Raw genomic sequence first — 14,893 nt, forward strand, 5'->3', positions numbered from 1 at the left:
ACATACAAGGTCTGTCTGAGAGAACAAACCAGTTTTCTATTATTGCTTGGAACATTCTGGGGCTTGCAGTGTGGAGAAACAGGTTTGCTGCTGTTTAGTGTTGGTTCAAGTCTCAGTTGCTCTGCTTGCTATCAAGCTCCCTGCTAATCTGCCTTGGAAGGCATTGGGACCCGGGCCCCTGCCACCCATGTCAGAGGCCCAGATGGAGTTTCTGGCTCCTGGATGTAGCTTGGTCTAAGACACTATGGCCATTTGGGCCAATGGATGGAAGATCTTTCTTTGTCTGCCTTTCAGATAAATGAATAAAGTTTTTAAAGAAAACATCCAGTGTTTGATTTTCGTGTGGCTACCTAAATGAATACTATAAAATCTAACAAGTGAACTAGGTAACTCTAGAATGAAAAAATCTAGACATTTAAAAAATGCCATTATTATTTATATACCCTATTAATACACAGGGACTTTGGCTGCATAAAATGTGAAACTGTATCTGTAGCAAGCAGATTATGTTTTGAGAAATATTAAATATAGAAGCACTGGTAAGGAGCTGCTTGTTGGATAAGCTGAAAATGTGGCTGAATGAGCCATAATATAAGACAAGTTGTAATACATAGTTTTTATGTCAAGTAAAAGAAAAAAATATTTTATCTGGGGAGAGAGCCTTGCTGAACTGAATTCTATAAATGTTATAATATGTATCCCTATCTTTTAAAAATTATTTTTATTGGAAAATTAGATATAACGAGAGGAGATGGGAAGCTCTTCCACCTGTTGATTCACTCCCCAAGTGGCTGCAATGGCTGGAGCTGTGCTGATCTGAAACCAGGAGCCTGGAGCCTCTTCCGGGTCTCCCAAGTGGATGCAGGATCCTTGAGTGCTTTCCCAGGCCAGAAGCATGGAGCAGGATGGGAAGCAGGGCTTCTGGGATTAGAACCGGTGCCCATATGGGATCCTGGCACGTCCTAAGCGAGGACTTTAGATGCCAGGCCACTGTGCCAGGCCTAATACGTATCCCTATCTTAAGCAGTACTGGGTAACACATGGATGTCTCACTGGGTTTGAAGGTACAGAAACATTAATCGTTCAGGACATTTATACAGCACAATGCAGAACAATGTTTCTCAACAAACAATTTACAACTTCTCTGGATTCTCTAACATACCAGAATTATAATAAATATGAGGTGTAACAAAAAATATGACATTTAACTAAGAATTTTCTAAAGCTTTTGTAGAAAAACTAATATACTTACTTCCTTCAGTATTTCTTCAGAATGGTCAGAAGTACAAAATTTATAGTGTGCCATAAAATAAGAAAGTGACATTCCATCAAAATACAGAAGAACAGATAATTTCTCCCATGGGTTTTCAGGTAATTCCTATTTAAGTTTAATAAATAAGGTAATTACTATATCAAGTCTATTGATGAACAAAATTCTAGTCAGAAAACATAATTAGGCTTTTGATAATCACAGAATTACCACTTAGTTTGACTAGTGATCCATTTAACAAAAGTTATTTCCTAGTGTTCTGGCAGGTCAAGAAGTAGTAACTTTATTGTTTTGGTTTATACAAAATATGTTCAGAAGGAGAGAATTTACTAGTGATTTACTAGGCAGCAACTTATTATCAACTCATTCTACACAGCATGTTTAGATGATTGTAATAATTTACAGTAAGTAGGAGAAACAAAAGGTATGGTCAGAGGGTGGAAAGATGGAGTTTAACCTAAAAGTCCTCAAATGATAGGAATCAGAAGACGTTAACAGACTAAACAGCAGGGCTCATGAAAATGTCTCTGAAACTCTGACAGACAACCACCAGGTACTGACTGTGTTCATAACATGCCAGCCAGCTGGGGAAACCTTTTCCACTGGGCCCACATTCCTCCATAAGATTTCTTGTTTATTTATTTTTCTTATTTATTTATTTTTCTTATTTATTTATTTATTTATTTATTTATTTATTTATTTATTTATTTATTTATTTATTTATCCTTACTGCCCAGACTTCAGTCACCACAGCAGCCAGAGGGAATACCAGAGTGGGCTGTTCACATCTCAGCCTGGTCCCCACTGTCCACTTTCCTGTGCTTGCTCCTTCTGCTCTGGTTCTACCCTGGACACTTCCTCCCACGACCATTTTAGGGCCTTGGCTCTGTTGCATCTTGCAATGCTGTCTTCTCTGAGGCTGTGCTGGAGGCAGATTCCTCCCTGGCCGCACCGCTATGGTTCTTCCCTGCTTTGTTTTTTCCCCTCGTACTTAGCACTGATAGACTCTTGAGCTCATGTTTTCCTTTTTTCTGGGCACATCACTAAAACAGAGGCTTCACAAAGGCAGGGCAGACCTTTACTGTGTGTCCATGCCAAGAAAAGAGCCCAGCGTGGTCATCTCTCCTCAGCAGTCACAAGCAGGTGTGGGTACGGCTACGGGCACGCACATTCGCAACCGGGAAACTGAAGAGTCTTTGGAACAATATCAATTTTCCTGCTGACTGTGCTAAGCTGAGCAACACTAAGACAGTACTTTGACTATCTGAACAACTTCAACCTGTGCCTTGTGTCATGGCCTGCCACGGAGACCGAGAGGCTAGGGAGGGCTCTTAGCACTTCACATATGCCATGTCATAGTTAAGTGGTTGGGGGCTCTCTGTAGGCCTCAATTCTCCCATCATTACCTTTTAAACCACAAATTTTCCTTACCATTTTACATCTCATACATAGTTATGGTTTAGTCTAATGATCTTGTCCAGAAACCTCCACTGGGTCCCGCCAATGGTCTCTAACTACCAAATGCCACTCACCATTTGTTCTTGTAAAACTTCATCATATATCAAACTGCTAATATGGTTTCCTAGAAGCTTCTCTCTGTGCATTTATTTTCCCCCAGTCAGAAAAACTCCATTATGTTTTCTTTAAAGGGATACCTCAATTCACACCATCTCTAAATTGCTATTATACTCCTTCTCCCAATGTCACTAGACCCAGAGCATGTCAGACTGTAGCTTCAGGGTGACCTTCCTAAGGTCCCATCTTCTCTTACTATAACATAAGGTCTAGGGGTTGGGAGTCATAGAAGTTTCCGTCTGAGTTACTCTAATCTAACCCACTGCTATAGACACAGCAATAATAGCATCCTGCAAGCTGCTACATATATATTAAAAAATCGTCATAATTTAATACTGTCTTCCGTATCAAAATAAGAGTCTTTCCCTTGGGCCTGGGGGGTGTTAAACTTCCAGCAGCCTCTTGCCTGCTGCTGGGTCTCAGGACGGGGCTTCTCATGCCTGGATCCTAGACGCCAGCCACCGGGTGCACGTGGTGAGCTGTCCCTTGGCCTGCCTGGGCTCCGCAGGCTGCTCCTTTTGGGATGAGTACACGGAGGGGGGGGGGTCTCCATGGCTGGGCAGGTCTGGGGCCCACCCACAGCCCTCATTGAGTGGTGGATGGGATTGGGGAGGGGTGCGACCTTGGGCCTGGGGGTTTAAACTTTCAGAGGCCTCCCGGGCTGTGGGTGGGTCTCAGGATGGGGCATCTCCATGCCCGGATCCCAGATGCCAGCCACCACGTGCACATGGTGAGCTGTCTCTGGGTGGCCAGAGTGCCACTGGTGCCAGGCCCCGCCTGCTGGCCACCCAGCTGGGAGCTCTGGGGTTTTGGTTCTTTGAATCACTGCTTAGGTTGCTCCAAGTTGAACCCACTGTGCTTCTGGGATGTGAATCAATCCTAAAGATTCCCAATGACAGTAACTCTTCCTTTGAAGAACTTGTAATCACTGAACAATGCTGAGCACTGAACACCAGTCCATGCAAAAGCTAAGGCTCAGGGCTTGTCCAGCAGGCTCATATCCTATTACCTGACATGATGATGGATCAGCAGACGGGGTCACATTAGGCAGGGCCATGACATTAACTAGCACTTGAGAACCATATCCGGGGGTAGATTCTGTGGGTGATGTGTGGGCCAAACCCTGTGGAAATTCTAGCCCCTCTGGTTAGCTCAAGAGATGGGGTGGTGATGGACTAAGCTAGGTGTGACCAAGGAGCCTGCCATCAATCACAGGTATAGGAACTGACAGCAGTCTAGACTGACTGAGGCAGCAGCACCCAAATGTTAATCCTGAATAGGGGGTGGGGTGGGCTGGGCTGTAACTTTCACCAGCTCATACAAGGCCAAATGGAAGGCCAGACTTCACTGGGCACTGGCCTAAAACCCAATGGCATGTATGAGAACTGGGTCTGGGAGGGGATCAAGTGGAGCAACTTGGGAAACTCCCTTTGCGAGTCATAGCTCCCACTGGTGAACATGTGGTCCAGACCTGGGAGTCAGACAAGCTGGGCAAAGTAGCTCCAACAGCTGGCCAATGTGTGAATTGGTGATGGAATAGGGTGTACCGGGCAGGACTGAGCAAACCTTAGCCCACAAGCGAAATTAGAGACCAGGATGGAGCACAGGTCATGCCGAGCTAGGCTCTTGCACCTACTGGTCTGCGTCAGCCAGGAACGCTAAGCCACAGTGTCTAAGGCAGGGGTCGGGACAGGTGAGGGGCTGAGCCAAGCTGAGTCAGAGCAACCATTGGCAGGCGTGTGATCTACTGCTGGGAACAGGCCCGGTTGGGGAGCTAAGGGGACAGCCCTAGCTGGGTTGAGGTTCCCACCAAGGGGTGCTTGGGCTGGAATGGGGGCTGCGTTCTGATCAGGAAACAGTTGTAGTCTCCCTTGGCACAAGTGTGGACTGGGAGTGGATACACCGAGCCGGACCAGACTCCAACACCCTCTGGTGTCCTAGAGGACCAGGGTAGATGTGGGATGGACTAGGCTAGGTCTCAACCCCTACTGAGCCATGTGTGAGCCGTATGTGGGAATGGACGAGCCATGGCTGGGCTGAGACATCCAACAGCAAGGACCAGTTTGGGTTGAAGGCCAGCCGGGAAAAGCCACTGTTCCTGCTAGGACAGGAGGTGAATTGAGTAGGGCTGGCTCATGGACCCCCTGGTATGCGCGAAATCTGGTATTGGGAGAGGTTCTGATGGAGGAGCCTGGGCAACTCCTCTGGAAGGACATAGTCCCTGCAGGTAAGTGCAAGAAACATGGTAGGAAGCAGTCCAGAACAGGCCATGGAAAGTTACCCACTGGCATACACCTGGCATGGGTCAGGGGCAGAACAGGCTGAGTCAGTTCACGTCATCCACTGATGAATCTGAGCACCAGAACAGAGTGTGGGTCGGGCCAGGATTGATTGCAACAAAAACCAGTGCACAATACGGAACGCCAAGGTGAGGTGACCTGTATCGAATGAGACTGCAGCACCCAACAGCACACGTGAGAACTAGGAGGAGAGGGGGCCAAGACAGCATGGGGAATATGGGGGGGGACCCCTCGCCGGACAGCTACCCCCACTGCAGAGTGTGAGCTGGGATGGGGGCAGACCAGACTAAGCAGGGCTACAACACCTGTGGGCCTCATGTGGACTAGATCAGGGACAAGCCAGGCTGAGCTGATTATTCCTACTGGTGCAAACAAAATTAGAGTGGGTGAGGGTTGTTTGGGCTTAGCTGCAGCATCATCTGGCAGAAGCTGGCACTGGGAGCTAATTCTGTCAAGTCAAACCACAGAACTACCTGGAGAGTGCATAATCCGGGAGTGGGAGAGGCCTGGGAGGGAAATAGTGGGATCCTCCCTCTTGGGTTACCACTCCCATGGGAGGGTATGAAAACTAGGACATGGGCTAGGGTGATCAGACAGAGATACCCAACAGCATCTGGGTGGGCTGCATAGTGGAGCTGGTTAGATGGAACTAAGCTTTAATACCCACTGACATGTATGAGAGCCGAATGGGGTGTGGGACAGACTGGACTAGTCTGCTACACATACTGGCAAACCAAGGTAGGAGGCGGGCCTGGTGGGGGTTATCGTGGGTCGCTCTGACTAGGCTGCAGCTCCCAGTGGGTTATGCGAGGGCCGAGTATGTGCTGGGCAGGACAAGGCTAGACTGCAACACCCATTGGTTCTAGTGAAAGTCGGGGCTGAAAACAGAACCAACCCAGCAATTGCAACCACCAGCTGATCAGGGCAATGGACTGTGCCGAGCCCTGTACTTGCTAGTACATACAAGAATCTGGTCTGGGAATACCTCAGACAAAGTTTTTTTGGGGATCTTCCCAACCGAAATGGCAGACTCAGAACCCTAGCCAAGAAAAGACAGTAGACAGAACAAGTCAATCAACCACCTCAGCTATATGTTGGCAGCGAAATACTGGGCAAATGGAGACTCTATGATGGACTATGTCAATCAGTGGATTCTTCAAAGACCTCATCGTGCTTGGAGTGGCAAGATTGGCAGCGATTCATAACTGGTGAACTATCAAAACCACCTGAGCAAAAACCTCGGACAAGCCCCACATCCGGGACCTGGGGTGGGTGGGAAACTGGGTGGGGCTTCTCCCTCAATATCCCCCTTTAAACATGAAGGAAACAATATGGAAATAATAGTCTTACCCACTTCCCTATAGCCGTTGAATCTTTTTACCCTAATTAACTATGTAAAGATTTCCAAAAATATAATAATAAACAAAAAACATTAAAAAAAAAGTCTTTCAAGTTACTATAATAGGTTTGGAAGTTCTTAAGTTCAAAATTGCATTTATTTAAAACAAGCCTAAGAATCAAACTTTTTTATGTAAATAAATTGTATTCACATAAGAATATATGCAACATTGCTTATCATCAAAAATATCCTTCAATTATGTTTGTTATAATATCTTACAGAAAACAATTTAAACTTATTTTAAATACAAATTACCATAACATGAATTTCCACTTCTCTCTTTGAAAGCAATTCCTGAAGAAGTTCTATTGAATCAGATTGCCAGACATTTCCCACCTATTTGGGAATTGAAAATTTAGATTCTCACTTTCACAAATAACAGCAGGAAGCAAATGAAGATATGCAAAGTTAGCCAAAACAGGTAATACTAAATAATATAAAATACACGTTTTTCAAAGACTATAACGGGAATATGATAAAATATTACAATGTTTAGAACTTGGCAGAGCTCCCTAGAGAGGATTTACCATATTTTATGCTTTAAAAACACACTGAAGACCTTACATTTAAAACTTTACAACAGACCAATATGCCAAAGCAGTGCTGGCAGAAGGCCTGTAAAACATTCATGAACGAGCAGTGACAGGTTGGCCTGTGTTAAAGTTCATGGGTCAAGGAAGCTAGCCGTGTGGAAGTGCCCCGTCCAACTACACTTCTCTTGGCATCTTGACCGCAGCAACACATAGGAACCCCAGGTAAACCCACCCAGCTCTGCCCGTCCGCAGCCCTGGGCCACAGACACACACAGCCCTGGAAGATGCTAAAAGGTCTGAATTTGAAAACATTTCCACAAAGGAATTTCTCTCAACTTGTCGTAAATGTTTATTATGAGAAACACATACAGACACACCCTGTTTGTCAGATGACCCCTCAAATGCCACAATGGCAGTGGTTGGGCCAGACAAAAGCCCAGAGCAAAGCCCCAGTTTGGGTTTCCCAAATACTTGAGCCATTGCTTGCTTCCGCCAAAGGGGGAAGTTAGAACCAGCAATATAACCAGTTTGTCCCAAGTCTTCTTGTTTGTTGCCAAATGTTCACTTTTTAAAAATTTTAATTAGAAAGTCAGATATACAGAGAGAAGGAGAGACAGAGAGAAACATAATCTATCCTCCCCAAGTGGCTGCAATGGCCGGAGCTGCGCTGAGCCAAAGGCAGGAGCCAGGAGACTCTTCCGGGTCTCCCATTCAGGTGCAGGGTCCCAAGGCTTTGGGCCGTCCTTGAATGCTTTCCCAGGCCACAAGCAGGGCACTGGATGGGAAGCAGAGCTTCCGGGATTAGAACTGGTGCCCATATGGGATCCCTGCGTGTACAAGGTGAGGACTTCAACTGCTAAGTTATTGCACCGGGCCCCAAATGTCCACTCTTTTAAGAAGGTTTTCTTACAGGAAACCATAAATAAAATTTATTTTTCATCTTAATAGACCTACAAATTACTTTTTTTTTGGAATTCTTTGATCTTGATAATTCAGTTTCTACATTATCTTAAGAAAAAGGAAAGCTAAAAAGTAACTCCTATTCCAATGTACCAAAACGAAAACATCAGTGTTTAATTGAAGTTTGCTTAACAATCAGCATTTTAAAAAGTATTTTTAAACATTACATTGAAATACTATCAGATTAATCTCATGGTGGATGTATGTCATGCCTTTTTTAACGAAAAATTTTTCAATATTTAGTTTTTATTATAAAAATGTACAAACTTAACTGTACATATTTATAATTTTTAACAGCAAAAAGGGATTTTATTTTGCATTTTTATTTCTAACAAAGCATTAATAAAGTATTTAAACATAATCACCCACAAATCCTCCTGTACTCACCGGTATGGTGTGATGGAGCTGACAAGGAATACAAAACTGGGGTATATCAGGATGTAACAAAACAGGGTAAAGATGACACTGTGGAATCTTCTCCGTGAATCCATGATCCAAATACTGCACCTGCAACAAGCAGCAGAAAACTTTACTTATTCTGAAAGTCAGAGACTGTAAGAGAGACGAGAAAGAGAGAGCTGACCTGTTGGTTTACTGTTCAGATGGCTGCAAGGGCCAGTGACCACAGGCAGAGCCAGGAGCCGGGAGCCCCACCTGGGTTTCCCATGTGGGTTGGGGGGGGGCCCTAACACTGCGATCATCCCCCACTACTTTTTCTAGGTCATCAGTAGGAAGACTGCTGGGATGCTGACTTTGCTATGCCACAATACTGGCCTTGGCAGTCAGCATGTAAAAAATGAACAGAAGTTAATAAAAAAATATCTGAGTTTATCACAGATACGGTGAGTGTGACTATGAAATGTATATTTTTCAGAGAAATCATAATCTAAACTTTAAAGGGTATCAAGTTAACGAATAAAAAATTCATTTAATAAATGGCCTTACAGAAAAATATTGAAATACTTCAATGTGTTAAACAGAAACTCAAGTACAAGAATTTTTAAAAAGTATTTGATTTTCACATAAATAAAGTTATGAACTGATAATGACTGTTCCACTTTTCCTGTGTATTAAAGAAGAGAACAACCCATAGCAAATGACCACTTGTAGTCACAGGCATGACTCTGTAAGCATGCAGATGCTAATCCTCACCCCAAATTCAGACACCTGACTTCCAGTAGACCACAGTGGTGCAGTGTGTTAATGTGTTAATGTGCCATTTGGGATGCCACCACTCAAGTACAGGACTGAGGCCTGGTTACTCTGCTTGCCACCCACCAGCACTTCCCGGCAGGCAGCAGAGAAAGGCTCAAACACAAGTGCCCTGCCAAGCAGGTGGGAGGCTTGTGGGGTCACTGGCTCTGACTTCCGCCTGGTTAGCACCAGCTGTCCGCAGGCGCCGCTGCAAGAGCTCAGCAGTCAGGAAGCACATGCTTGGAGGGCAAGTCCGGGATAGCCATGCACTGAGGGCGTGGATCAGGGTAGGTCACAGAACCTAAATTTTAATTTTCAAACTGGAAAAATAATGATAGCTATGTCCAGAATAGTTGCTGTAAACAAAACATCAACATGAAAGCACATAGGTAAAATACCTGGAATACTATATAATTATTAGGTATCACAGCAAACAGAAAATAAATTTCCCAAGTAAAGAAACAAAAGTAGGGCCCGGCGGCATGGCCTAGTGGCTAAAGTCCTCGTCTTGAAAGCCCCGGGATCCCATATGGGCGCCGGTTCTAATCCCGGCAGCTCCACTTCCCATCCAGCTCCCTGCTTGTGGCCTGGGAAAGCAGGAGAGGACGGCCCAATGCATTGGGACCCTGCACCCGCGTGGGAGACCCAGAAGAGGTTCCAGGTTCCTGGCATCGAATTGGTGCGCATCGGCCCGTTGCGGCTCACTTGGGGAGTGAAACATTGGACGGAAGATCTTCCTCTCTGTCTCTCCTTCTCTGTGTATATCTGGCTATAATAAAATGAATAAATCTTTAAAAAAAAAAAAGAAACAAAAGTACTTTCTTCCTACTAACTTAGTTATATCTGAAAATTTCAGGTACTCAATGTCTGATAAAGTACTTAATCATTTTTGTTACTTTATTTTATAAAATTCAATTTAAATGAAGTTATTTTAGTCTATATTTTTATGAATGCATTTTAAACTATTTTTAAGACTGCTGAAATTTGAGTGATACTTCATAAGTCAGCCCTTTCTCTCAAAGCATCAGCTATGTGAAATAAATTTTCTAGGTTGATATTTAACATATTTAAAGAGAAGTCATTTTACTAGACATCAGTATCAAACAGGGCTACCAATTCCAACTGAGCAGATCACCCATCAACGCATCAGTGGTCAGATCCCTACCTGGGTAACTTTGTTTTTTTGGCTTTTGTTATCTAGGTTATTACATATATTTGAAAAAGATATCTACTGAGTGAACTTTAAAACTGAACTTATCAAAAGATCTTTTAACTACATCCTCATAAGTTTTTATACTTAAAGGCCACTTACGTTCCAGCACTTAATTTGAGAAGAGTCACAAAACCACATGGCGCTCACCTTAATTGTGCTGCCTGCAACTTCCACGACCTTGCCCCTGTACCACAAAGTGTCAGATCCTCTTATTGCACAGGCTTCTCCCTTCTTCCACAAATAAGGTTCCAAAAGACCAAGGCACTTTAGATTATTCTGAATTTCATTCATCATTTTTGACAGCTCAAGTTCTGAAGAAATTATTCAAACCAGAAAACATTTAGGAAGAATTCTCCATTACTTTGCAATAAGAAGTCATTATCAATCTTATTTAAGCACTTTACATCTTTGCTAATAAGGACTTAAAAACAAGTCACATAGAACTCTCATAGTTTGTTTCAAAACATTACCGACAGCATATATGATAGCGCAAATATCATCAAGAGCTCTAAATGTACCAGATGGCCTAGTAGGAAATAATTACTAATTTGTAAGTTTGATAACACATCTAAATAAAATAGTATATGCTATATGTTACTTGATGTTAAGCTACGGTACAATTCTGGGGGTATAAACTGAAATTGCTTTACTGCTAATAAGTCCATTATTTCTACAGTAAGTCGAGTTTTATAACTAGTATCACAAAAGGCAAGCTCTGTTAACAGTTGTGGGACCCTGAATAGTTCTTTTTCTTCCATAAGCCTCAGTTTATTTTTTCTATAAACAACTTGCAACCCTAGCTCTTAATTATCAGCATGGCATTCAGTACAATGCTTCGTTTGGAACAATCCACCAATTTTAGTACTAAGTAAGTATGTGCACGTGTCAAGGCCAGCTTCTGGTTCAAGTACTATTACTATAGGTTTCAAAACACTGTTTACTAATTCTGTAACAGCCAAATGCACAGGTTTATTCTTTTTTTTTTTTAATTAGAAAGTAGTATTTAGGAGATAAACAAAAGAGAAGTCTTAGTGAATTTACAGCTACCATCCCCTCCTGGGGGAGATGGACTTAGGGAGTTATTGGCACCTAAGTTCTGTGAGTGCTGAGTTACAGAATATATCCCACCCAATGGGAGCATTTGCATAAAAGCCAAAGGACATATCAGGATGGGTCTACACGTTTTCAAAGGATTCTGAATCTCCAGTCACTTGTTAGGTTTTTCTCCTTATTTGTTTTCTAATGTAAACTTAATTTTTGTCTTACAGAGCCCCTGAACCTGTCTGAATGACAGGTCTTGGAGATCTGGAAGTCCCCCATGTCCCCACCACGCCTGGGCGTCTTAACCCCAACGTGGGCAAGCAAGGAAGACAGAGAAGTGAACTACAGCTTCATGTGTACTAGCACCGATTTAAGGATTTACGAGTCGTTTTACCTAATTTGGGAGAGTTATTCAATCTGCCTTAACAGAGGAAATGGGAATTTTCTGAACAGTATTTTCTTCTCCTACTAAGAACGCCCTCACTATAACATAAACGGCCATGCTAAAACAATAGAACATCCTAATAATAATGTGCAAGGCATTAGCTTTTTTTTTTTTAAGATTTATTTATTTTTATTGGAAAGGCAGATCAGAGAGAAAGATCTTCCACCTGCTGATTCACATCCCAAGTGGCCACAATGGCCAGAGCTGAATCAATCTGAAGCCAGGGGCCTCCTCTGGGTCTTCCACATGTGTGCAGGGTCCCAAGGCCCTGGGCCATCCTCCACTGCCTTCCCAGGACAAAAGTAAAGAGCTGAGTTGAAAGTGGAGCAGCAGGCACACAAACCAAGGTGAGTATCCAGCCACGAGGCCATAGTGCTGAGCCTGTGCTAGGCACTGTTAAAAGCACATTGCATGCTTTGCAGAAAAATCATTTAATCTTCTTAAAAATCCTTTTCAAATGAGGTTCAAAGAAATTCACTGCTTGCCAACATATATCATGCATATCTATCTTACTAGACGCCTGGAGATGTGTAGTGTGTGTTCACCGACTAACCTTACAGAATAAGACATCTACCTGATAATTTGGGTACTATAAATATAGTTCCATCATCACCAATGCAGCTGACGACTGCGTCAAATACTTTCATCTTCGGGATAGTTGGTGGTTTGTAGCATCCAGGGGCTCTTGGTTCTGAGATTGTTTCCTTAAAATCATGAACTGTGTTCACGTTGTGTTCATTGGTTGTGTCAGCAGATGTTTTGTCAGGGTCGATGCTAAGCTCAGTACACTTGGTAGTTACTGAATCTTCCTGTTCCGGGGGCAATTCTAGAGACTTCTCAGATGCTGAACAGCTGTCAGCTAATTTATTAACTCTGTAACATCCAAGAAGAACTCATTTGAGCATGAATAAATACAAAAACATGCAGAAAACCAAACATTTCTCAAATAAACTTGAAACAAACTGTTTGCTACATACTGTATACGAACGTAAGTTATAAAAAATATTTTAAGTTAGAAATTGAAGAAAATGACAGTATAACTTCATCTCAATGTTTTAAAATAGTGTTGCCTCTTTTCACACTACTCTCCAACAGTCATGTGAATTACATCCTAAGTATTGTGCAATTAATTAACTATTGTTGGAAAATATAACACCTGCAAGTTGATTTTAAGAAATTACAATCTGTTCCACACACAGAACATATACATGTGGCAAGTTATCAACATTTAAAAAACAATACAAAGAAATTATGATTTCTAATTAAAAGTAAGGTGTTATTATTAAAATACCAGGCTTAATTTTTTTTACTTCATTTTTTTCTCAGTTTAAAAAAAAAAGGACAGTGAAGGAAATGATCCACAAAGTGAAGAAGCAACCAAGAGAATGGGAGAACATCTTTGACACTACACAACCGATAGGGGATTAACATCCAGCATCTACAAAGACCTTCAGACATTCAACAACAACAAAAACAACTAACCCTGTGAAACAATGGGCAGAGGAAATGAGCGGGCATTTTTCAACAGAACCAAGGCAAATGGCTAACAGACATGAAAAAAATGTTCAGGCTACCTAGTTACTAGACAAATGTAAATAAAACACATATTGAGGGCCACCTAACTCCAGTGAGACTGGCCTACATTTGTAATTTACTAGCAACATCTGGTGGTGTGGAAGTGGGGAGAAAGGTCTCCTACTCCACTGCTGTTGGGAGTGCGTGCTAGTACAGCCACTATGGAAGTCAGTATGCACAGTGCTAAGACAACTGGAACAGACCTACCATATGGTCCAGCTCACCTACTCTTGGGACCACATCCAAAGGAAGTGAAATCTGCGTGAGACAAAGTGACCTGACACCTTACATTGATAGCAGTCAACTCCACACTGGTGAAGACATGGAAACAACCCAGATGCCCACGGAAAGAGGAATGGACAAAGAAGCTGTGCTATGCTCTTTCCGGGAGCGGAGTGGAGGGAAGACGTGCAGAAACAGCAAGGGGACGGAAAAGAAGGAGGAGCAGGCCATCAGCCTCGGGCCTCAGGTGGCCGAAGGGGAGAATGGCTTTGGGGTCTGCCACATATTTGCGTCCTTCAATGACACCTTTGTCCACATCACTGATCTTTCTGGCAAGGAAACTATCTGCCACGTGACTGGTGGAGTGAAGGTGAAGGCTGATCGAGATGAATCCTCGCCATATGCTGCCGTGTTGGCTGCCCAGGATGTGGCCCAGAGGTGCAAAAAGTTGGGTATCACTGCCCTACACATCAAACGGCGGGCAACAGGAAGAAACAGGACCAAAACCCCAGGACCCGGAGCCCAGTCAGCTCTCAGAGCCCTTGGCCGCTCGGGGATGAAAATCGGGCGGATTGAGGATGTCACTCCCATCCCCTCCAACAGCACCCGCAGGAAGGGGGGTCACCGTGGTCGCCGCCTGTGAGCAGGACTCCCCACATTATTTTCTGTTAATAAATGGTCATCATGTGAAAAAAAAAGAAATTGTGCTATACTTATTCTGTACAATACTACTCAGCCACCAAAAAGAATAAAATTCTACTTTTGCCACAAAATGGTCCCAACTGGAGAACGTTATGCTCAGTGAAATAAGTCAATCCTAAAAAGACGCATATTCTAACATAAGGCAGCATTCATGCAAAAATACAAAACAAATAGATAAATGGCTCAAAATGTATATACACATATTCTCATAGAGTAACTGCATAATGGAGACAGCATACTGGGAAGTGAAGATACATTGCAGTATGCATCTCTATTCCTGAAAAAAAGGACTCCCAATGAAATGGTTAAATATACCTTGATAATATGATACTAGATTTTCTACCATTATCTATACCTACAATGCCATGATACACTTATGAATCCCTATACCTACAAAACTGTATCATGGAAAATTATAAAAAGGTATGCTTTGTGTCTGATGTTGTAGCATTTCAGACTAAGCC

The 14,893-nt window shown here is 43.1% G+C and overlaps 2 protein-coding genes across 2 annotated transcripts in view; one reads left to right on the plus strand and one right to left on the minus strand.

Annotated features, from left to right (window-relative positions):
* Window positions 1–14,893, minus strand: part of RNF17 (ring finger protein 17) — a 113,199-nt gene that overhangs the window by 12,361 nt on the left and 85,945 nt on the right. Inside the window, exons 26-30 of the mRNA XM_058670998.1 lie at window positions 12,505–12,803; window positions 10,592–10,755; window positions 8,425–8,544; window positions 6,800–6,880; window positions 1,253–1,378 (exon numbers count right to left, since the gene is read on the minus strand). Coding sequence (XP_058526981.1) covers window positions 1,253–1,378; window positions 6,800–6,880; window positions 8,425–8,544; window positions 10,592–10,755; window positions 12,505–12,803 — 790 coding nt within the window. The remainder of the gene's footprint in view (window positions 1–1,252; window positions 1,379–6,799; window positions 6,881–8,424; window positions 8,545–10,591; window positions 10,756–12,504; window positions 12,804–14,893) is intronic.
* Window positions 13,828–14,429, plus strand: LOC105941707 (small ribosomal subunit protein uS11-like). Its single transcript, XM_036493489.2, has one exon. The coding sequence runs from the start codon at window positions 13,828–13,830 to the stop codon at window positions 14,368–14,370; it is 543 nt and encodes a 180-aa protein (XP_036349382.2). The 3' UTR covers window positions 14,371–14,429.

Source organism: Ochotona princeps, chromosome 12 (assembly GCF_030435755.1).
Source record: "Ochotona princeps isolate mOchPri1 chromosome 12, mOchPri1.hap1, whole genome shotgun sequence".
NCBI classification, from domain to species: domain Eukaryota; kingdom Metazoa; phylum Chordata; class Mammalia; order Lagomorpha; family Ochotonidae; genus Ochotona; species Ochotona princeps.